At 36.7% G+C, this 22,735-nt stretch overlaps 6 protein-coding genes across 7 annotated transcripts in view; 2 read left to right on the forward strand and 4 right to left on the reverse strand.

The window, feature by feature from the left end:
* Positions 1–213: 213 nt before the first annotated feature.
* On the reverse strand, positions 214–2,154 carry LOC100740232. The gene is made up of 6 exons (XM_003493077.4): positions 2,024–2,154; positions 1,759–1,891; positions 1,177–1,684; positions 880–1,080; positions 577–815; positions 214–497 (listed from the first exon to the last, which is right to left on the reverse strand). The coding sequence occupies exons 1-6, from the start codon at positions 2,077–2,079 to the stop codon at positions 288–290; spliced, it is 1,347 nt and encodes a 448-aa protein (XP_003493125.1). The 5' UTR covers positions 2,080–2,154; the 3' UTR covers positions 214–287.
* On the reverse strand, positions 2,066–3,556 carry LOC100740596 (39S ribosomal protein L9, mitochondrial). The gene is made up of 3 exons (XM_003493080.4): positions 3,330–3,556; positions 2,522–3,247; positions 2,066–2,154 (listed from the first exon to the last, which is right to left on the reverse strand). The coding sequence occupies exons 1-2, from the start codon at positions 3,453–3,455 to the stop codon at positions 2,525–2,527; spliced, it is 849 nt and encodes a 282-aa protein (XP_003493128.1). The 5' UTR covers positions 3,456–3,556; the 3' UTR covers positions 2,066–2,154; positions 2,522–2,524.
* On the forward strand, positions 3,536–5,332 carry LOC100740354 (HSPB1-associated protein 1). Of its 2 annotated transcripts, none has more exons than XM_003493078.2 (4): positions 3,536–4,039; positions 4,131–4,417; positions 4,495–4,861; positions 4,947–5,332. In XM_003493078.2, exons 1-4 carry the CDS (start codon positions 3,836–3,838, stop codon positions 5,280–5,282), a joined length of 1,194 nt encoding a protein of 397 aa, XP_003493126.1. In that variant the 5' UTR covers positions 3,536–3,835; the 3' UTR covers positions 5,283–5,332. The 2 variants fall into 2 exon arrangements, with proteins under 2 accessions (XP_003493126.1, XP_012246562.1); XM_012391139.3 differs by having other exon boundaries at positions 3,789–3,935.
* An 82-nt stretch (positions 5,333–5,414) lies between these two features.
* LOC100740474 (ADP-ribosylation factor-like protein 2) lies at positions 5,415–6,488 on the forward strand. Its single transcript, XM_012391094.1, has 2 exons — positions 5,415–5,624; positions 5,844–6,488. Exons 1-2 carry the CDS (start codon positions 5,560–5,562, stop codon positions 6,331–6,333), a joined length of 555 nt encoding a protein of 184 aa, XP_012246517.1. The 5' UTR covers positions 5,415–5,559; the 3' UTR covers positions 6,334–6,488.
* On the reverse strand, positions 6,407–9,570 carry LOC117152273. The gene is made up of 6 exons (XM_033323384.1): positions 9,511–9,570; positions 8,041–8,463; positions 7,345–7,852; positions 6,827–7,240; positions 6,530–6,746; positions 6,407–6,413 (listed from the first exon to the last, which is right to left on the reverse strand). Exons 1-6 carry the CDS (start codon positions 9,568–9,570, stop codon positions 6,407–6,409), a joined length of 1,629 nt encoding a protein of 542 aa, XP_033179275.1.
* A 1,078-nt stretch (positions 9,571–10,648) lies between these two features.
* Positions 10,649–22,735, reverse strand: part of LOC100750208 (protein jagged-1) — a 58,680-nt gene continuing 46,593 nt past the window's right edge. Inside the window, exons 4-6 of the mRNA XM_012391140.3 lie at positions 16,123–16,741; positions 14,847–15,487; positions 10,649–14,394 (exon numbers count right to left, since the gene is read on the reverse strand). Coding sequence (XP_012246563.1) covers positions 12,677–14,394; positions 14,847–15,487; positions 16,123–16,741 — 2,978 coding nt within the window. The 3' untranslated portion in view covers positions 10,649–12,676. The remainder of the gene's footprint in view (positions 14,395–14,846; positions 15,488–16,122; positions 16,742–22,735) is intronic.

Genomic DNA, 22,735 nt, shown 5'->3' on the forward strand with positions numbered 1-22,735 from the left:
TTTGTTGTGTTATAACGATATATTTGTATATATTTGTATATCTTTTAATTTGTATTTGTATATATTATATATATCATATGTTTAATTCAAATAATACAAATTTCAAAATTTTATTTATTTAAAAATATAACTAACATAAACTAAGAATTTGTAACATTTATATTTGCTCACATAATAGCATAGAAGAAGTTTATAAATTTTCAATTAAAACAGAATGTTATTGAAATTATGATAATTTATATTATGACACAAATATGCTTATAATTCCTAATTTATTTTCAAAAAAATTATTGATCTATCATTGTTGCTATTGAGTATGTATCCGTTTCTTTATATCCTTGCCGTTTAATTTCTCTCATCAGCCACTTTTTCCTTGCTTTTTGACGCGCACTTTTGTAGCCTTTTGGTGAAATATTAATTGTTCTCGTTGAAAAGTCTTGTGTTAGGTCGGGTTTGGTTTGAAAAGACGGAAGTCTTTGTACTTTTATAGATATTTGCTATGATATTAAATGTAAAAAATATGACATTAATGTTTCATAACAAATGCATATATTTAGAACATTTTTAAAAACTCACTGTATCTTGCATTGTATCCTTAATACTTTTTCTTTTTTCATGTTTTCTTCTATCAGATAATTGAGTTCTGTCTTGTTCTTCGTTTTTTTCTTCTAGAGGCATTAGTAAGATATCATAATTAGTTCTATTTTCTCCTAAAATTCCTACTTTTATTCCCAGTTCGTGTAATTTATCTTCTCTAGCAACAAGTGCATATTTCAAATAAAGAATGCGTTCGTCATTTGAATTGTCCTCTATTCCTGTAAACCATAATGCATTATTTTGTTTCTTTTATAATGAAATATATAAAAGTATGTAATATACCTAAAGATAGAAGACGATAGTCAGAATCTGAGTATATTAATCCTTGTATTAAGGGTGAATTTCTTAATAATTTTCTTTTTACTTGTATTTTGTGACCTTGTAATACTTGGATATCATTAGGTAACATATCTTGAATGATATGACTTCGTCTTTCTGCTATATTATATGTTTCAGTTCTAAATAATCTGTGCAATTCCATTTCTACAACAAATATCCTATTTTTTGTTTGAATATAATTATATATTTATTATTGTATAGATAGTTTATGTTTTCTATTTTATTATAGTTTTCACTCACCAATCAAACTGAAATACTTGCGTTCTAAAGCTATCCAGACAATACGATGTGTCATACAGATTAATACCTCAAATATTCGTAAATCCTTTTCTCCTTGAGATTGTGTCACAGATGGAGCTCCTTTTTTTCCACCAGTCATATGATGATATTGTATAACATCATGACAACCTACTATTAAATCAGCATATTCTCTACCTAAGACACATCGAAGAATTTGCATTTCTTCTGCATATCTATATCTATAGCCCTGAGCCAAAGGATTTGGTGCTTTTTTCATAGTAGCTGTACGTTCTTTCATTAATTCTTCCCATGTTATCACATAATATTGGAAATAAAGTATTGCAGCTCTCAAAAAGCGATCCACTATTGATAAATAGAAGAAATTCACAAATTGAGGACTTATGTGACTGATTAATAAATACATTACAAGATCCTTTATATCTTGTAAAATAATAACATTTGGTTCATTTGGAGCTACCTTCCTTAAATAATATTTCCTAAATCTGAGCTAAAAACGATATATTTTTGAAATAAAGAAATTACAGATATTGTAATTAAATTCCTTTTCTTTTTATTATTTACCTTATCACGTTGACTTAAGGTTTCATGGAAATTTAAAATCAAGTATGAGTGCGGACAATATACCTTTGATACATGATTAGGATCAGATTGTAGTTTAGTCTTTTTGGTATGCTCATCCTCAGTCTTTTGTGTACTAATATTTAAATATAGAAAAAGATAATAAGTAAAATAGTTATTTGTTGTATTTTATTTATGAATAAATTATCTTTTGGAGTGTAATTTATACAAAAATATGAGGTATTTGAATTTCTAAAAACTTTATTACCTTAATAAAAGTAATCCATCAGAAATTTCATCCCATCCAAAATATCTTTCTTCCATTTCTAAATATCAATATAATAAATTAAAATGATACGTTTCATTCATAATAATGGAATTAGTAAGAAGTCAGGTTAACTAAAAGATAAATGAAGAGCAAATTAACACTCAATACTACATAAATTAATTATTGATTGCATATACATATATATATATTTCATAAATAGAAATGTATGATAAAAAGGAGAATTACATCAATAAGGAAGATGTAAATATACATGTATGTATTGTGAGCAAAATAATTATCATCGAAAAAAAATCATTTAATTTTTAATTCAAATTCGTAAGACTTAAAATATACGCGTATCTACACATATATATGTACAATGAAATTATTTAATTTTAATTGTATTTTACATATTAATAAAATATAGATGTAACAAATTAATTTTTTCGAACGAAATATTTTATTTATTACAATATTTATAATACAATTATTATTTACTTTTTATTTTTCTACACTTTCTTTATCAGCCAAGGGATGTTTTGGGAGGGAATTCAATATTGATTGATCTTCTGGGAAAATTGCTATGCTTGGTAGTAAGTAATATGGTACATCATATTCAATCTTTTTTTCTGAGTTAGAAGTATAATGATGTACTTTACATCTGACTTTAACTTCCTCAATATTATTAATTTTGACAATAACATAAAATTCTTTATTTTCAATGGATAAATCAGGTCCAGATATAGTCTTCTCTGGAAGAGTTATAGCGTATTCAGGTACAATGTATCCTTCATTACGAAAAGCTACTTTCACATGCCATTTTTCTATAGTCCATGGATTGTCCATGGACATTGTTACTGGTAAATAACATTGAGATAATATGCTTATTGTTTTTTCTACAAATTGAGAGCTATATTTAGATAATCTTCTCTGGACATCTACATCTTCGATTATATATTTTTTAAGATTTTCAGGAGTTGCATATACAGCCAATTTTGGTAATATCAGACTTTCATAAGCTTTTTGAGAAGATACTGATACCTTCTGACCTTTTTCACCAATGTTTTTTACACTCTCTAACAAAACTAAATCAATCTTTTTTTGTTTCCTTTGAGATGAATGCTCTATGAATTCATAAATGAAATGTTTATGTGTTAACCGTGGTTGTCTCTCATATTTTTTATGAAGCGGTGCTGGATATTTTCTTTTTAAGATATATGTGTTCTAAAATAGAAAGCAATAATTGTTCACCTTTAAACGCTTAGTCTTGTATTAATTTTCTGCAAAATAGATAATAAAATATTACCCGGTTTTGTTGCACCAATATATTATTCTGACGAGAAAGAAATGTTGATTTTAAATAATTCAAGCACAGTTGCGTATACTTTAACATATTTACTTGTTTGTTAGGTACAACTAAAAAGCATGCCATAAAAGTTGATATTCAATTTTAAACTACCGTGACGTTTCTGTTAGGTTAGAATACGCCACGAAATAATTCCTTGATAACTGACCACGAATTGGAATTTGAGTAGTTAACAACGCATTATTGTACGTGCACATAACCTGTAATCATTGAAGCTAACCAGCTTTAACTTTTGTAAACAACTTCAAATTTATTATCTACAAGAGCTCTTTTGATTTTATTAATAAGATGTATCCTTATTTATAAAAACTTGGATAAAAACATAGATATAGGATATTTTTAACAACTTAAAAAATAAAGTTCAATTTAAGTTTTAAAATGGAACAGTTTCTAATGTGGTCAAATTTTATATTTAAAAAAGAATAAATTATAAATAATTATCAACGATGGATAAATTAAAGTCACCATCGGATAAGGTTTTATATCAAGCTATTATGGAAATGCAAGAGCCAGTAGTATTTCAACATATGTTACAAAATGAAAAAGGTGAATATTGTTGGAAATTATTAGAATGGAATTTATCTGAACTCGCTGAAAAATTCGGCGATATTAAATTACCGTTTCGACTTGGTTATAATGCTAGATCTATGGTAAATTATTATTATTTTAATTAATCTTTTTCTTTTATTTATGTTTGGACATTTTTGTGACAAGCTTTAAAAACTATTTTACATATTTCAGACTCCACAATGGGAAATAAATTGTTCAACAGTTTCAATCACACTATCATACTTTATTCAAAATATGAACCTCCACGAAGATCATGGACAATGGTATTACTTTGATTATAAGTATATGCAAGAGTGGTTTAAAGATAAACCAGAAATAATAAATTCAGTAAATTGGAAAAGGTTTGATATCGATAAAACTGGCGATGATTCTACTCTTTGGATTGGAAGCAAAGGAGCTCATACAAATTGCCATCAGGATTCTTATGGTTGTAATTTAGTTGCTCAAATTCATGGAAGGTCAGTTATATATATGAAAATAAAAACAAAAATTTTAATATAAAAGTAAGACTGTTTGTGTTCAAATTATTTTTTAGCAAACAATGGTTACTGTTTCCTCCAAGTTCAAGTAATTTTCTCCAGCCAACAAGAATTCCTTATGAAGAATCTACAATATATAGTAAATACAACTTTTTCTGTCCTACTAAAGAAGATGAAATTAATATATTAAAGATACAAGACACAGCAAGATTAGTAACATTAGAACCAGGAGATGTATTATTTGTTCCTCCTGGTTGGTGGCACTATGTTGAGTCACTGGAATTAACTGTTAGTGTCAATATATGGCTACCCATAATAACAGATAATGTATCAAGAGTGAAAGAAGCTATTGTTAAATTAATAGTGACCAGAATTGGGAAAGATGTTAATAATGTACCTAATGACACTGAATGTATAGATTTGGTAATGTATAATGAACGTTACATATCTGTAGTTTATATTGATATTAATTATAAATGTTTAAGATTAAAATCAAATTATTTAATAGCTCAACATTGCTATTGGGGAATGTAAAACTATGACAAATGTAGAATCATCTTCTGAAAAGATAAAACGTAATATATGGACTGCTAAGGATTTAGTAACAGAATATCCAATTTATGTAAAACTGCTTCGTGAACTTAGTCATACAGAACTAAAAGAATTTCTGGGAATGAAGAGGGAGAGATTCCCTGAAGTCTATATTGAATCAGTGAAAGAAGATTCTAAACCACATATTGATATCCAAAATACTTATGCTTCTCAAGATTTGACTGAAAAAGTTGTTAATGCACTTTGTCATCCTGATGTTGTTAATAAAGTTTCAGAATTACTTTTATCATAATATGTTGTATAATTTATAATATATATTTTAATAAATTATTTGATATATTTGAGTAAATTATTTGTTAGTAGTTAATTTACTATTAATGTTAAATATATAAATGAATATATTGTATGTTATCGAACACATTTTATATTTAACAGATACATTCGGTATTGGATTTGACTTTGTTGCTTTCGATAGAGGTTAAAGTTGTCACGTTGAGTAGCTTTACATTTTCCGGGTACATATTATGTTTATAAAATAACGACCAGTGATATTTCTAATGTAATTAATAATGGGATTGTTAACAGTGCTTAAGAAACTGAAGCAAAAGGAGAAAGAAATGCGTATTTTAATGCTGTACGTATTTTTGTTTTTTTGTTTCAATATTTTTAGGTTATGATATTATTTACGTTGACATTATCCACTTTTTAAACAAGATTATACAATTATGTTAAATAATTTATTGTATATTTCTGTTTCTTTCTTCTTATATTCTAATGATTGTAGTTTTTCATATATATTTTAAATCTTTGTCTTTGTACACCTTTGTCGTACACTTTCTTTATATATTTACAGAGGTTTAGATAATGCTGGTAAAACAACAGTTTTAAAGAGACTTAATGGAGAACCAATTGATACAATATCACCAACTCTTGGTTTTAATATTAAAACTTTGGAACATCGTGGATACAAATTAAATATATGGGATGTGGGTGGACAAAAGTCATTACGGTCTTATTGGAGAAATTATTTTGAGTCTACAGATGGTCTTGTGTGGGTAATTGACAGTGCAGATAGAAGAAGATTGGAGGATTGTAAGACAGAGTTATATAAACTTTTACAAGAGGAGAGATTAGAAGGTGCAAGTTTATTAATACTTGCGAATAAACAAGATTTGCCTGGAGCACTGTCTGCATTTGATATTGCAGAAATTTTGGAATTACCTAATATTAAAACCCATCATTGGCAAATATACAAATGTTCAGCAGTTACAGCAGAAAATCTTGTGGAAGGAATAAATTGGATTGTTGATGATATTTCTGCTAGAATATTTTATATAGATTGATACTAAGAAATGTATCAGATTTTAAAATCTATATCGCTACTATTACAATTATTTGTAATTTTTTGTATTACACTCATTTCCTATTTGTTAAAAAGCATAAATGTAATATAATTATATTTTATTTAAATTAATAAAGTAGAGTATTGTAATAAACTGTAATATTCATTTTCATAGTCCATATTTGTTTTTAGTTTTTGTCTTCTTCTCTTTTTTCATATTCGCGCCTTTGATTTTTCTTTTTTTAGTAGGTTTTTCCAGTGGAAGTTTTGTGTTTGGAAAATGTTTCATGTAAACAGATTTTAATAATCCTTGATCGACGGTATGCCTTGCACCAGCAAATGCATGTATTAGTTCATTTACCAAAGATTGAGATAACTTCAGTTGGAATTTTTCGATCAGTTCTACAAATTTCCCTGTAACATTAATTTTATTTCAATAGAAGCAACTATTTGCTATGTAAACTAAAAAGCAAAGTATTTTTACTTTCCTATACCTCTTGAGATGGGATCATCAGAAAGCGATAATACAAAGTGACCAAAATTCCTGCGATGTCGTTTCTTCTTTGGTTTCATAGCTTCATAGTTGGCTCTTCTCAAAAATATTGCTTGTACATCTGGACCCTCGACTTTGTAATTACTAAGTATCCCTCCTAACTTAATATTGAGCCATGGTCTATTATTTCGAATTGTTTGAAGCTCCGGTAATATGTTTTTGTTCGCCCAAATATTCGTAAGATCCAGAATACGTAGTGAACTTTCGGGCGATTTTTCGGGCGTAACTGCTTTAACGAGATTAAGTGCACCTTCAGCTTTTATAGGGTTGTTACCTAAGTATAATTCCTCGAGTTCTTTATTCCTCGATAATCCTTTCGCTATGATCTCTATATCTTCATCATAAAATCGATTTCCTGAACGTAGTTGAAATATAATATTGATATTAGACATTAAATTGGTTTCTGGATATCGAGATTCACTGTTCTAATCTAGTAAAGGATTAAGATTTCTACATTACCATTCAGATGTAACTTTTTCAATGGCGAAGAACGCATTAATAATCGACGAAGATATGGAACACATTCTTTCCCTAAAGCGTTCCAAGATAAATCAAGATTGATTAAAATTTCATTGTTATCGAATCCTTTGATCAGTTTCTTCCAAGTTTCCACGGTGTACAAAGAATTCCATGACAATTCTAAATGCTGTATTGTCTGTGAACAGGAGAGCAATCTTTGCAAAGCCTCCGAGCAAGATTCATCGAAATTATTGTCGTTGATTAAAAGAGTTTCGATGGTTTCGTTATTGCACATTGCCTCTGTAATATAGTCCAAACCTTCTTTACGAATATTACAATCCGAGAGATCTAATGTCTTCAGTGTCACATTCTCCGAAATCCCATCGTGAAATTTCGCGGCACCTTTTGGACCAATTTTGCATCCTGATAATACCAACGTGTGTATCATGTTGTTTTTCAGTAGCAATTCATTTAGATGATAACAGGCATCCTCTGATAACCAATTACCCTACGAGACAATTATTTCGGGCAAAAATATTAACATTCTTTTTCCTTTTTCCCAATTTTAATTAATTTTCGTTAAAAACATTTGTCGATCGAAATAATTCTAATAATTAAGAAATTGCTTTTAATCATATTAACGTTATTAACTGATATTTGTTAATCTATGTCAAAGGTTACGGATATTTATCTTACTGTAAGATTGACTGTATGAACGAAAGGATTTTTCATCAAGGCTTTGCAAAGAGGTCGAACGGCGCGGCAATCGATTCCGTAATATTGCAAATTGATTTTCTCAGATAGTAACATATCTTCCAAGGCCTGTATAGGTCTGATGCGAGATGCTTTTACCAAGTCGAAAAATTTCAGCACGCCATCATCTGGATAAGACTCGATTTTACGTTCGTGAATAGTCCAGAACTCGGGTACCAAGCCAGGATCGTCAGGAATCGGAAACACCGTGTACAGATTTTGCAATTTCAGTTGGGAATCGCTGATATCTATATCTTTGAGGCAAGGATGGATTGAACTTTCTGCGGACGATTCGGCAGAAACAATGGATTCCCCGCTTTCCGGAGTGATCAGAGTTTCTTCTGATAGACCTCTCTCCCTTTTTATCTACATATTCAACGCCAATATTCCTTATATTTTTTTGTGTATGAGAATGATCTTTTTTTTTGTCGCGTTACGATTACCAAAATGGAATTACACCAACCATTTCTCGTAGTTTCCCTTTTTCCAGTTGGATCTCGGCTGCTTTCTTTTCGATCGTGGTCTCCCGAAATTGTGTCAACAAGTCTACAGAAATGTCTCTCCCTTCTAGTTCTTTCTCTTCCTCTTCTTCTTCCTCCTCCATTTCCTCTTTCTCTTCATCGTCCAGAAATTCCCATTCGTTCCCGTAATAGTCCAAATAATAATTCGATATTCCGGTAACATTTTCGAAATTTATATTTTCCTGAAACGTAAGTTTCTCTTGGCAAATGGAATTCGAAGATGGTAAGAAACATGTAGAATTACTGGAAACGCTTTGAGAGGTTCCATTTCCTTTGTCTTGTTTCAGTTGAACCTTTTAATTCGACTTCTTTTTGGTTTATTTTACTGATAGATTGATAAGAGACTAACTTCAAATTTTGATAACGTGAAGTTATTACGCGCAGACAATAAAATCGAATCCTTTCATTAAACAGATTACTTGTTACGCAAAAGAATTTATCAGTACTAACTAGTAATTTACGGCCTGTAAAATTTCGAAATAAACTAATATTAGTTCAACTGTGCAAGAGGATGCGGATCAGATAAAATGATTCACCACAGTTTTATTTATTTATTTATGTTTTATCTATATTACATTTTTATCCATATTTTATTTATTTATTTATTTACGTCTCATCCGTGACGACGTTTATTCTCCTTGATCAGGTAGGATTTCTCGCATCAGGTGTCAGATATTCGCTCGCGGAGCGTTTACGTTAACTGTCTTGAACTGTAAACGGCATTCATAGGTGTTAAAACGCGTCATATTTCTCCCGATGGTATTACAGAGTCGATCTGTAACCTTGATTCTTGCGCTTTCTCAAGGTATCCCATTTACACAGTGACGGCGCTCTTGGACTTGGTGGTTCACACGAGCCTTATTCGACTAAGCAACCAGACTGACTCATTTACTGGGTATTCGTCAAGTGGTTCTTCTGGGCCATTGTATTGTAATTTTGGCAGATCGTTCATTCAGCAGTCACGCGGTTGTATACGCGGCTCGTGTACCGTGGTCAAGATCGCCACGATGGTCACCGATCCTCGTCTCGGCGTCTCACGAAATTGCCTACACGGGGCCCTTTGTTAATCTCAGACGCGCTTTCGATGATAATGAACACTGTATTATCCTCAATGAAACGATCTATTGAAATCCGTGGCCGGTTTGCCAGCAACGAGATCCGGATCCGACGACCATGTTTGTTCTCCGGCGATTAGTTTAGAGTAAGTGCCCGGAATGGTTCAAAAAATGATGCTCGACACGTGGAATATTTTATTCGTAGAAGCGAGGATATAGAAATGAGACAAGAAGTTTAATATACTGTTTGATAAAACCTTGTATCGTTTTGTCTGTGCTGCATAATACTACCAAAACAAGCGTCTTCAAGTTGGACCTTTGCTTTTCATATAGGAATTTTACAAGTAAGCAAACTGAACGTGTTGATTAATAGAAAGCGTAAACCAACGAGTAAAGTGTATACAGAAAGAAAATATACTAACGAAAGAAATTATAGGTAAAAATAGCAAGGAAAGTTGTAAGGATTCCAAACTTTCTATTTCAATTTTATCCTCGTAGTTCCTGAGCCTATGTTACGATTATGACTTTCTCGATCAAATTTACTACTTTATGGTTCGTACGAAACCTTCATCTGTGCTTAAGAACCATCTAACCATATAATGTATGTCCCATGCAATTAGAAATAAATTCGATCGAACAGAAGAGAAAAACGGTCGAGTCTCTCCCTACTCCCTACGACTATACAAAGCGTAAAGTACACAAAGAAAGTCTTTTCCACGCCTTCAAGGAAACTTTCTTTTCTTCGTTCTTTAATGCGATCAAATGATTCGAAACCAAACACGTTGTTCTGTCCCGTTCTGCCTCTCGTCTTGTTGGCCTGTGGCGGTTGCTCCCGGAAGGCACGTCTACCTACGATTCTGCGTTCCCGGTGATTTGAATGCAACTTGCGCGAACATCGACTCTCACCACGTGAGAGAATTCGTTCGGCCAGTTGCGTTCGGGTATATAGAATAAACCAGTGAAAACCAGGCGGTGTTGTAAGGGTTGTACTTTTTATTGAAACTTGTTCATCATCATCATCATCATCATCATCATCATCACCATCATTATCGTTGTTTGTCATAGTCGCAGTCATCGTCATCGTCGTTGTCGCTACCTTAGACGAAAAAAAAAAAAGAAATGATTGCGGGACCGGAAGGAGCTTAATTTTATTTACACGCACTCATTCACGCTTCCTTCGCGCTTATCTAACACGGGACTGATCACAACGCGTGGATTATCCATTAGCTATCTAGATCAGGGACCAAGGACATTAGTTCTGTTAATCGGAAACAGAGAGAAGAAAATCTACTAGATCGTTTTTCCGATCGATCTTACTATAAGCAGAATTTCGATTTAGGGGGAACTATTGTCCGTGATCTCTCAACAATTAATACAAGGCAATAAAATAAAAAATAATATAATATAATATAATATAATATAATATAATATAATATATATATATATATTTATATATATATATTTTTTCATCGCTTTTATATATTTTGTATAATAATATAGCTTTCTTTATAAAATAAACTATCTGTTATAAAAATTTCTCCCGTTACAACTTACGTACGCCTAATACGAATTTATGCGATCTCTTCGTTGATAAAAGTCTAGTAATACGCGCGTTCCGCGCGCCCGTTGTTGATCGTTCGTCGTCATACGCTTGGAACGATACTAAGAGAGAGAGAGAAAAAAAAATAAAATTGCACATCTAATAGGGGAAAATAGGAGGGCATAGGTAAGGGAGATCCAAAAGAGGGACAAGAAAGTATCTGGATCTATGTACGTGGGTCTATTTACATCATACATCGCTCGGATCATGCGATCGTTGCTATGCTATGTCGCTTCTCGTCGATCGCAAAAGTTCTCCGCACACCTTACATACAGAAAAAGATACATCGTTTTATTAATTCGCTCAATTGTACATCCACGAATATTATTGATCAAATAATCAATTTTCATTTAATTAAAGCAATACCGTGTTGAAAATTTAGATGAAATTCTAAGAAGACCAATGTTAGGATTGAAAGCAAAATCGACGGCAGAAGTAAGTTTGAATTAATTAATCGATAAATTTAATTAACAAGCGAGCTTGGATCATGATTCGAAACACCGATTGACTCGTAATTTTTCCAAGAGGATGTCACGGAGCTGGTTAAATCTTACGCACGATATTCTCTCTCGCACTCTTTCTCTCGTTCGCTCTATGAGTATCACAATAATATCGTCCGATGGAACGTCCGAAGCCTGCGTTGACGCAGATTAATTCGCCTACATGCTATAGCTCTACGAAACCTACGGTGGCTGCTCGCCGTCACTTGGCTATGTTCTTGACTTCGGATCGCGTGTAAATGCCTACGATTGTAACGCGGATACACGTCGATAATTACACCTTAAGGCTGGCCATAGGGACGACGGCGTTCAGAGGTGATACAGGCTTAGCAAAATTAATAAGTACGGGCTATGTACATATGTACAACGATAAAACAACTCGGCGTTGCTGATATATAATTGTAGACTGTCGATTATTGTCGTGGAATAGCGAGGGGTTCATTGGAGGAAGATAGAGAACGATGCTTCTTTCGCAATAAATCTTTAAAGTTCTGTTAAAAAATCATCTCTTATGTATAATCAGCAGAATCTTATTAAAAAGGAAATACAATCTCTTTCTCTAGCCTCCTACGTCGTTTTGTATTTCCCAGGAAGAAAAAATAATCTATAACGTAACATGTTTCTCGAAATCCTGATTTTAAAATACAATACACAATTTTTCACAATTTCATTTCCTAAAAGTGATTAATGATTCATGCTTTTAATAGGAGGCAACAATCATGCGATTCATTCTTAAGTCTGCTCGTTAAAATTACCCCCATTACAGTTCGATAATCATTTTTCACTTCGCTTTTTCATACAACGTCCTTTACAACCGCTTTTTTCATCTTTGTTTCTGTCATCTAATGATAGAAGATCTTTCCTTAGAAGTGGATATCTTCGAACATTTGCGACTCTATCATATTACACGTGAACCGTGAGTACTTGATGGGGTGCTGAAGTCTGGCTGGTGCCCGGTTGCTGATGAGAGGAATACGTCGGCTCCTGCAGTCTGGGTTTGCTGTATGGTTTATGGGGTCCTTCCTCGTACGTGAAACTGGCAGTATTATTTCTAGCTTCTGCGCTGGGAGGTTTATAAAGCGGTGGCAAGCGATGTCTACTGTCCTCAGAGACCATCTCCAAGCTTTCCTCTGTTGTACCCAAAGCACCCAGCGAAGTTCCAGACAGAGGTCTCACTACAGAGACTCTTGGTTCTCCTTGGTCCTGGTCTTTCAAGGGATTTGCGTATCTTCTCAGGTTTTCTTCGTTCTGAAGATTGTTCGACTTCTCATCCAAATCGCTACGATGCCGATGCAACGAAGTCTCGCTGCTAGTTGTTGCAGTTAAACTCGATCTCTGTCTGACCATTCTAAGATACCACAATCCACCAAATAGTGCCAGGACCAGAACAGTCGCCAGGGCTCCGCCAAGAACGGCCACGTAGCTTCCGGCGCTGCTGGAGTTCGCGGAACTCGGTTCACTGAGCAAGGCCGTCTCCACTTTGACCTCCAGAACAGAGGCCAGAGCGAGAGGCCTGCCCAGAGGTCTGCTGAGAGCTTCGCCTAGATCTCTAGCCGCATCTGAGGCTGCCTCAGAAAAGATAGTCACTTCCACTGTATCGTTATCTCCAGGTTTAAGATCACACAAAAGAACAATGGATTGTGGCCTCCTTGGGTCAGCCAGGAGCTTTCTCAGTCTTCTACAGAGGATCTCAACGGACGTGCCAGCAGCAAGAGTATCTCTTCTAAGCAAAATAGTGAGTCTAGAGCAGGTTGGACCTGGCGTAGCCTGTCCAGGCCAACAGGAAGGCGGCGCGGGCAGAGCAGGTGGTCCTACTCGTCTTCCGGTTTCCACGGGACGACATTCACCCCAGGCTGGGCACGATGGGGCCAGACAACTCTCGCTTGGACTAGGTACACAAACCTCGTGAGCTAGACACGATGTACCATTCAGACAGTTTCCAGGACCACACCAGATATTGCTGCACTGATTCTTCCCGTTTCTACACTCGCAGACGTTGCAGTCGTCGTCCCAACTGGCTACGGGACATCCTAGACCGCCCGCGGTACGGATTTCGCAGCGAACTCCTGTCCTTCCTGGCGAACAGATGCAGGAATAGCTCGCTATACCGTCTACGCACGTCGATCCGCCTGTGCAGGGATCGCTAGCGCATTCGTTTACGTTTATTCGACAGTCCGGACCAGTGAAACCTGGCGCGCATTCGCACCTAAACCAGTTGATTCCATCTACGCATTTGCCACCGTTTAAGCATGGCAAAGGTTGACAGTCGTCCACGTCTCGACGACAATTTGGTCCTTCGAAACCTTCGCGACAGACGCATCTGTAGTTGCCATCGGCGGTGTTCACGCAGGTCGCTCCGTTCTCGCAGGGATTACTCGCGCATGCAGGTGATGCTATGTGACAGGCAGCACCTTCCCATCCTGGAGGACAATGACAAGTGAATCCGTCGCCGCGATCTTGACAGGTTCCACCGTGGCGGCAAGTACCTGGTTCGCAGTGGCCGGCACGTAGGGTGCATGTTTTCCCTTTCCAACCACCTCTGCAGATGCAGGTGAAGTCCGCGACTCCGTCCACGCAAGTGCCATTGTTGCGACAGGGAGCTGTCGTGCACTCGTCCACGTCTGGAAGACAATCGTGTTGGATTTTAGTTGGTAAATCGCTTATTTCTTTAATATTTTTTAATAAATCTATCATTTTCAGTGACATAAATATGAGGTCGAATATTTGGAAAATTCATAGAATCATACATAGAATACATAGATACAAATACAAATACAAATAGATAAAAATACATAGAATCGTAAAGATTGACAATTAATCGACACGAATATTAATAATTGTAATCATTAAACTATGAATGCCTATATAAATTTACATTTTCATAGACCGATAACGAATATATGTTATGTATAGTTTTTAATTTGTATATATATAATTCATTTTTGATATTTTATACATTGAACTCTTATCGATTCTCGATCATTTTTTCATATTCACATTTGTACTTTATTATAGTAATATAAAGACATTGTAACTTCGAACGAAACCAAAAGAATTGAACGTAATCACTGACCTTGGTCACACAGATCTCCAGTCCATCCCTCCCTACAGATGCACTGGAACGAGTTAACCAGATCGACGCATGTTCCACCATTCAAGCAAGGACTTCCTCTGCAGTCGTTGATATTCTCGTGGCAATGCATCCCGGTGTAACCAGCATCGCAAATACACCTTCCGCCAGTACATTTGCCTCTGCCTCCACAAGGCGTACCTTCGCTACCACAGCCAGATTCTTCATCCATAACGCCAAATTGTGGATTGTGAGCTGCTGGCTCGGAGCAGTTTTTCCCCTGCCATTGTTCGGGACAGTGACAGTAGTAATCCGTTTGCGTGTTGAAGCAGGGTGCGGAATTTCTGCATGGATTCGGACTGCAGTGATCTCTGTCGATCTCGCATTGGAATCCGGTGAAACCAACTGGGCAAACGCACTCGTAAGAGTTCACCAGGTCTCTACATTCTCCGCCGTTTTGACAGGGTTTCGAGGCACACTCATCGATATCCACGTCGCAATCTTTGCCCGAATATCCTGCGGTGCAGCTGCAATGGTAGTCGTCGACCAGGTCGATGCATAGTGCCCCGTGTTGACATTGGCCGATGCAGTCGTTGATGTTCTTCGTGCAGTTCTTCCCTGTGAAACCACTCCTGCAGCGACATCTGAGATCAGACCAATAGGATTGAGTTAATGATCGAGAAAAATTAGTAATAAACTATAAATGTTAGTATTTTTCTTTCAAAGTTGTTGGAGAGGAGAGTTATTTATGTGAATATTTGCAGAGGATTACACTATTGTGTTGGCTTGTACAGTTGTACTAATATTATTGGTGAAATTTTGCAAGTTAAATACATTCTGTTGCGTAACAGCAACAGGTTTAGTAATAAGACAAATGAAATTTTACGATAAGTTTTACAATTCATAAGGTTTCCTTAGGCGATCAATAATATTGTCCATGTTTCGAACTTCTCAAGGAAAATATAGTTTGTCAATAAATATGGACAATACATGTTGATTCTTTTAGTTGAGAAGTTTGAAATATTAAGAGCAACTATAAGTTGTTTGATTAATCTATCTGACGTAAAATTGTGAAAGTTCGGAAGAAATGAAATTAGTCTAACTTTCGAGCATAAAATGTGAAAACTTCGATATTGCCCTGATATTAGATCAGGTATCTAATTCATGCGTTATTAAGTTTGTAATAATTCTAAAATTATCTGTACTAGAAACAGAACTTACGTCAACGTTCCAAGTTCTATATAAGAATCAAACAAAGTACAATAAAAATCATACTCACTTGTAGTCACCAGCAAGGTTCACGCAAGTCAGCGAATTTTTGCACGGAGACTCCTTCAGAGCACATTCGTCCACGTCGAACTGACAAAGAATACCTTGCCAGGCTGTTGGACAGTTGCACACAAATTCGTTCTTTCCATCGACGCAAGTGCCTCCATTTTGGCAAGGTTGAGACGCACATTCGTCGATATCCGTGCCGCAGTAAGGCCCGGAGAATCCAGGAGCACATTCACAGTGAGCGCTCTCCCCAAGTTCTCTGCAGGTCGCTCCATTGGCACAAGGATTGGAGGCGCACGGATTGTCGACTTTTTCGCAGGTTGGTCCTGAGAATCCTTCGGGACAGGTGCACTTGTACTGATCCGGCGCCGTATTTTCACACGTCCCACCGTTTTGACAGGGTTCGTGCGTGCCGCAATAATTGAGATCTTGGTCGCAGAGAATACCACCCCAGTTCGTGTCGCAGATACACTGCCAGCTGGAACCGTTGCAGTATCCGTGCTTGCAACCTGGATACGGGGTGCATTGGTCACAGAGTTCACCGCGCCATCCGTGTCGGCACTTGCACTCGCCGCTCACGTTGCAGTGGCCGTGCACGGGGTGGCAACCCTCCTTGCAGACGGCTGAAAAATAGTTTGAGCGATGGTTAGTTCGATATACTATTTAGTTTCCTTTTTATTACTATCAGAGTACGAATGTGTATGGAAATTTGTATTTTTGCGAATATGACTAACAGAATGGAAATCTAGATAAATATTTGTCTCCTCTCTGAATATTATAACGAGTGGTTTATTTTGGACGTGCATCTTTGCATCCTTGCATTTCTTATAGATGCATAAAAATTCACAGGTTTAATTATCATAGCGGGTGGTGTACATGGTGGTTTCTGTAGCTTAGTCGCTTCTAGTGTGTAGATACCGTCGCAGATCAAAAATGATCTCACTAAATATCGTAGCCTGCTGATACAGCGAATAGTTGACTGTTCAAATATTTTAACCATCTTTGTGCAATATATATCTCGTAGTTTCTATATACATTTTCAGATTCGTTTCAATTCTTGCCAATATAATCACGATAGTTATGTTTCATTATTTCTAAGAAGATTTAACAATGTTTTACATAACACACATAATGGCACCATAACTATACCAACTCTAATCTACCTCCACTTGTGTGCTGTTTAAAAATCCAACATTCCAGCTTCCCCAATTCCTTTATCAAGCTACTTACAATAAAAAACCATGTATCTCCTTATTACAATCCACGAATACAGTATCGCGAAGCTATTTTATTTCCATCCATCTGTTTCCCCGGTTCTTTCGAGCGTCGCATACCGGGATTTCAATAACGTAGAAAAAGAAGAGCCACCGGCAGCCATAATTCAAGGGACTTTCCAAAGGAATAATCTCGTCGTGACGAACAATAACCGGCGCTCCATAACTCGGTACAAAAGGTGTCCGTGAATGAAAGTTAAAACACAAACGATTAATCCGCCCACGGTCACGAAGGCATAAGTGTCGGATTATTTTCCGCGGTCGCGTTCACCCGCCGGATTATACGCTCACCGACGTTTCATATATCTCCTCTGGGAATCATCGGCGTGTCCTTCCATCTGATGAAAAGATGGAAGGAGAGAAAAGAGACGAAAGAGTGGAGGAAGAGGACGGATGGCGGGATATAACAGGTACGAATTCTCCTTCTTACAGGTGGTAAGAATGACGAAATCCAATTTCATCCACGGTCGAACAGACGTACACCGTATCCGTGGAAACGACAGTTCCGTCGTTCGGACGCTGACGGTGAAACGGAGACGGGAGAAAATGAAACGTGACAGAGATCCGTGGCCGGAGCCGGAGCAACTCAATTAGCCGGGGGGACAGAAAGACGGATGAGAAGTGACAGAGAGAAGGATTATCCTTCTGACCGTGAAACGAAAACTCACGCCGTGGCGACACACGCGTGTGCACACACGTATCCGCACGACTTTTAGCCGACTCTTGCTGACTCTTTACCGTTAACCGTGGCCCCTCGAACCGGAGGAGGAATCGCATGTTACACCGACTCTCCACTACGCTATATATATTCTATGAAGAAATAGCTGAGTGATAATCGCTTCGATGTCGTTTCGATGAATTTGATTCGCCTTTACCAACGATTTTCGAACGGGATGACGAATAGCTATAAAGTAGACAGATAGCATTTAATATATGGAATCCTATATAGATAGTAATTCCAATCACTATTGTTATTAATAGAGATTACTACTAGAGATAATTATTTTATCCGAAGAATTGATAGAGCCGTGAGAGTAGATATCTCAAATTAATTATCATCTATAATAACATACATTGACGATGATATTTCAGAGTTTATTTATTTTTCACGCAGCAACTGCTACTTAAACGCTTCGTACGCGATTGGCAAACCCTCTGTCAACCGGTGTCTGCTTAAATCTAGGACATCTTACGCTTACACGCGGCTAACAGCTATTTTTCAACCTTAACCACAGGGTACACCAATCACGACGTGCAGCTGCATATTTTAACCTGTTCAAGATAGGTATACGTGTGCATACATTCGCACGTACGGAAGAACGTATATAAACGAAGGACTCACACTGGCTCGCAGAATCTTTAATGATTAATGGCCGAGCTTTCTCGTTCTCGCGCGGACAACGAACGTTTACGTATATTTATGCGACTGCAGCGTGACGTTCGTGGCCCGTCGGATCCACGTAATGATCCATCCGGCCGTTTTCTTGCATCCACTGAGCGCCGATCGATTCCGTGCTATCCGGCTTCCAATTGTTGCGTGGAAGATGGGAACGCCAAGATTTCCCTCGCGGGCAACTCGCGCCTGGGCAATTACGGCGCAGAGATCAAGGGAAGAAGCGAGTGTGCTCGATCTACGGTGGTTAGATGAACTCACCGTAGAGCCCTCTTTTTCTTCATCAGCGACGCAACAGGTGCGCGAGGGTTGAAAGAGAAAGAGGATCGCGCTCTCGTGACCGACGATTCGCGCTTCGTTTAGGCAAGTCGATTACTGGGGATATGCCTGGGAATTCGATCGACTGCAACACGGTATAGTGCGCTAATTGCGCTCGTCTGCCCGTGAAATCGAGCAAATCGAGTAAATCTACCGTGATGAATGCGCCACGACTTCGTCTGGTTTGTTTCGGTTCGAATGTTTTTCGTGGATCAGTTTTATGGAAGAATACATGGCTAGTTAGGGTAACTTTGATTAGTGGAAGTTTTCTAACGTTTGTGATGATTCTTCATACTTCAGTTAATAGTAATAGTTTAGTAGAGATTCTACATGTATGTAAATCCCTAAATTTTTTGTTTGGAGATTTAGACGATATTTGATCATTACGAGTAATATAAAGATTTAGTTCTATGAGTTTAGATGAGTTTTTTTTATAAGAAGGAAGTTGCATAATTCGTATAAATGACGAAAAAACAGTGGTAAAACACGTTCACTAGCAGTCACAGAATACGGGACCGACGTGCGAGATGAATCAGTGTCACATATCGCACCTTAACTTCAAAACTGACACGATCCAAAGGTATTAGTTCTTCAATAGCTGCAAACATATTTATCATTCTCAATTTGTACAGAACCTTCTTGTAGCGAGTTTTCATTTTCAATTGATATAGATTTTTCTGGTGAGTTTTTTGAATTGTGTTTCTCTTTTGCCGTATCAAGTTGTAACGATTTCGTGACAATTAAACTAAATAAAATCTAACAAAGATGCTTGTGTATAATATATCGTACAAAAAGTAACAAACTATACGTGCTTTACTGTTGCAACAACGCATATCATATTGCGTAAAATGCTTAAAATTTGCGCACGGTCTGTAATGGTCGGATTTCTTGGATAAAGAGCGGCAGGAAACATGTTAATTGAACGCGAGTCGTAAAATTTTGACGAATTTGGCAAGTTGGTCGTGCGAAAAGCAATTAACAGAGCTTTCACCGTGGCTATCTCGTCGAAGTACACCGTTTCGCATGTAGGATCCTCGACATTAACAACGCTTCGCGTACAGTACCGTTCTCTCGTTGTTCAGGCTCTATAAATCTACCCGGGAACGTCTACAGTTACACGTCTGTGGAATTTTTTGCTAATCCGCCGGCAGTAGGCGAATTAACCCGCGCAATTCATCTTCGTACACCGTGGTTTCTTTATTTTTGTATTCCCCCGATCTGGTGAACAGAACAGATGCGCGAAGAATCGGATTACAGGTGAAGGTTCACGACTTTCACGCACAACCGCTTCAACCGTTTTACCTTTGCCACCAACGACCGATTATCTCTCCATAAAACGATCAACATTTAGCTTATCTTGCGCTATTAGCCGCGATACTGTACAATTCATCATCCGTCAAATAACACAAAAACTGTGCATAAAAGCGCACTCTCATATGTACATTTCACCCACCAGCCACACTTACTGTAAATTTACATATCGGTTAATTTTCCTATAAATTAAACTTTCTACGCAGAACATCATCTGTTTCAACTAAACTTTCCAATTCCTAACGACGGAGTAGATGACGTAATAAATAATATCGATACTCTTCGACTTGATCAAACTTTGTGTCTCAAAGCAATTAACGAAGTCAAGAGTTCGTGTTTAACGCAGCATTTAATTTCACGGCGATTCTGCGTTATATTAAATGCGGTATTCCTTCCAACGCTTCCTTCTAACGCTTCTGATCCTCGTAAAAGAGCAGTATGGAAGGATTTTATGATCGTGGTGAAAAGGGGTCAAATGCAAACGAACGTTCGCGCTACGAGCCTAGAAATACGCTGTACTCTCGACAAGGAACGGTGTGTTGCATGATGCGGTCGGTGCATAGAGCTCGTGTGAAGACGATGCACGAGTGAAATTCTCGTATTGACCTTTCACAGCGCGACAAAAATGCCGGAGCCAGTTCTCTACCTCTCCATCTCTCTCTTTCCTCTCATCTCTCGTAAACGACCGACCGGCTCGTCGTCTCACGAGTACACGATTTCCACCGATAGTCCCTAATTGGGATCGTTTGTCCTTTCCTTTTTCCCTTGCGTTCGACGAAAGTGGAACGTGTCTAATTGTGATACCGATAATATGATCCTCCTGCATCGTTAAACCGTCGCCGCAATAATTCCGTGTCAAGGGGATGCGACCCGGTTCGTTCCACCGCAGAGATAACGGAATTTCTCTTTTTATAGACTGCTATTATTTTTGATAGACTCGATATAGATTACTGTTACGTTTATTACATATCTATCGTGAACTTGTTTACGAATTTAGCAATTTGCTTCATGGAATATTTGTCTTTTTTTATAGATTATTTTTCATTTTCATAAACTCGCTGTAGATTATTATTATTTTTATCGTGGATCATTGCGTGGAATTTTTTTAATGAATTTCACGATCAGTATTTAAAATATTTATGTTTCTTATGGAACCGGAGTCTAGGTGATTCCTTTAATCTTCTTTCTTAGCGATTTTAATGAACGTTTTCTGTTTTTAGAAGCCTAGCTACAGAAGTACGTTTGTAAGTTAAACTAGTTGGAAAAATTGTATCACAGCTGTAAAAAAATGTGTTTGATTGCGTGAGTGGTTTGCCTCGCACTGTAAAGTTTTAAGGAGGCCGAGAAGATCGAAGTGTCTCTTCATAAATTATTGTAATTACATTTTTTTATAGATTCGAGTTCTATCGCTTTCGATACGTCGTAAAATTCTGTTACCTCGCAAAGCCCAGCATACGTATTCTTACATCAATTCTTATGTTAACTTGGAAATTTCTGTCATGGCTATGGAAAGTCGTGTTTAATCATGTGAACCTTTTACTGTGCACTTTCAAGCTAACGAAGTCGAATGACCATAATCTCATCGATAAAAGGAGCATTAAAACAGACGTTAAGCAAACGAGAAGATCTTAAAGTTCACAGTGTCAAGGGAAACCGGCTGCGTCTTCGAGGCAGCCACTGTTTTCTGTTAAAGTTGAACGAGCAATTTAGGAGATTCTTTGAATTCGACGAGTGTCTTGTCACAGTTCCTATTGCCCTCGAGCACCGCAAGTCCGAACAGTTCGGTTTCACACGATATCACAGCGGTTGCTAATTACTATACCGCAGAAAAGTCTAATAGTGCTTCGTCCTACTTTCTCTGGCTCGTTTTCAACTGTTCCAGCACATTTAAGCCTTTCGAAAAATCCTGCGAGCCTTTTGTTATCTACGTTGGATAGATAGTCGGTCTTAATGGATATATAATTAACGAACGATTATACTTGGCATTTGCATATGAAACGAAAGATAAAAAATGGAAGATATATGACGATTCTTGAACGACGCTTAGATAAACATAGTTAATGATATATTCATGCAACAAGGAATAAATAGACTTATTAAAATTCTTTATCGAAGGTCAATTGGAAATTAAAAAAAGCCTTTATAAACAGTTACTATTAGAGTTACTCTCATTTTTTACATTCTGAATACATAAAAATACTATTTTCCTGCGATCTATTTCTCTATGGTCGGAAATTTTTTCACTATTATGAAGATCACAGCTGTACGCTGTTTCACACGTTTTTCTAAGAACTTAAAACTCGCAATATTATCGTAAACAG

The sequence above is a fragment of the Bombus impatiens genome, unplaced genomic scaffold (genome assembly GCF_000188095.3).
Source record: "Bombus impatiens unplaced genomic scaffold, BIMP_2.2 scf_0930, whole genome shotgun sequence".
NCBI lineage: Eukaryota > Metazoa > Arthropoda > Insecta > Hymenoptera > Apidae > Bombus > Bombus impatiens.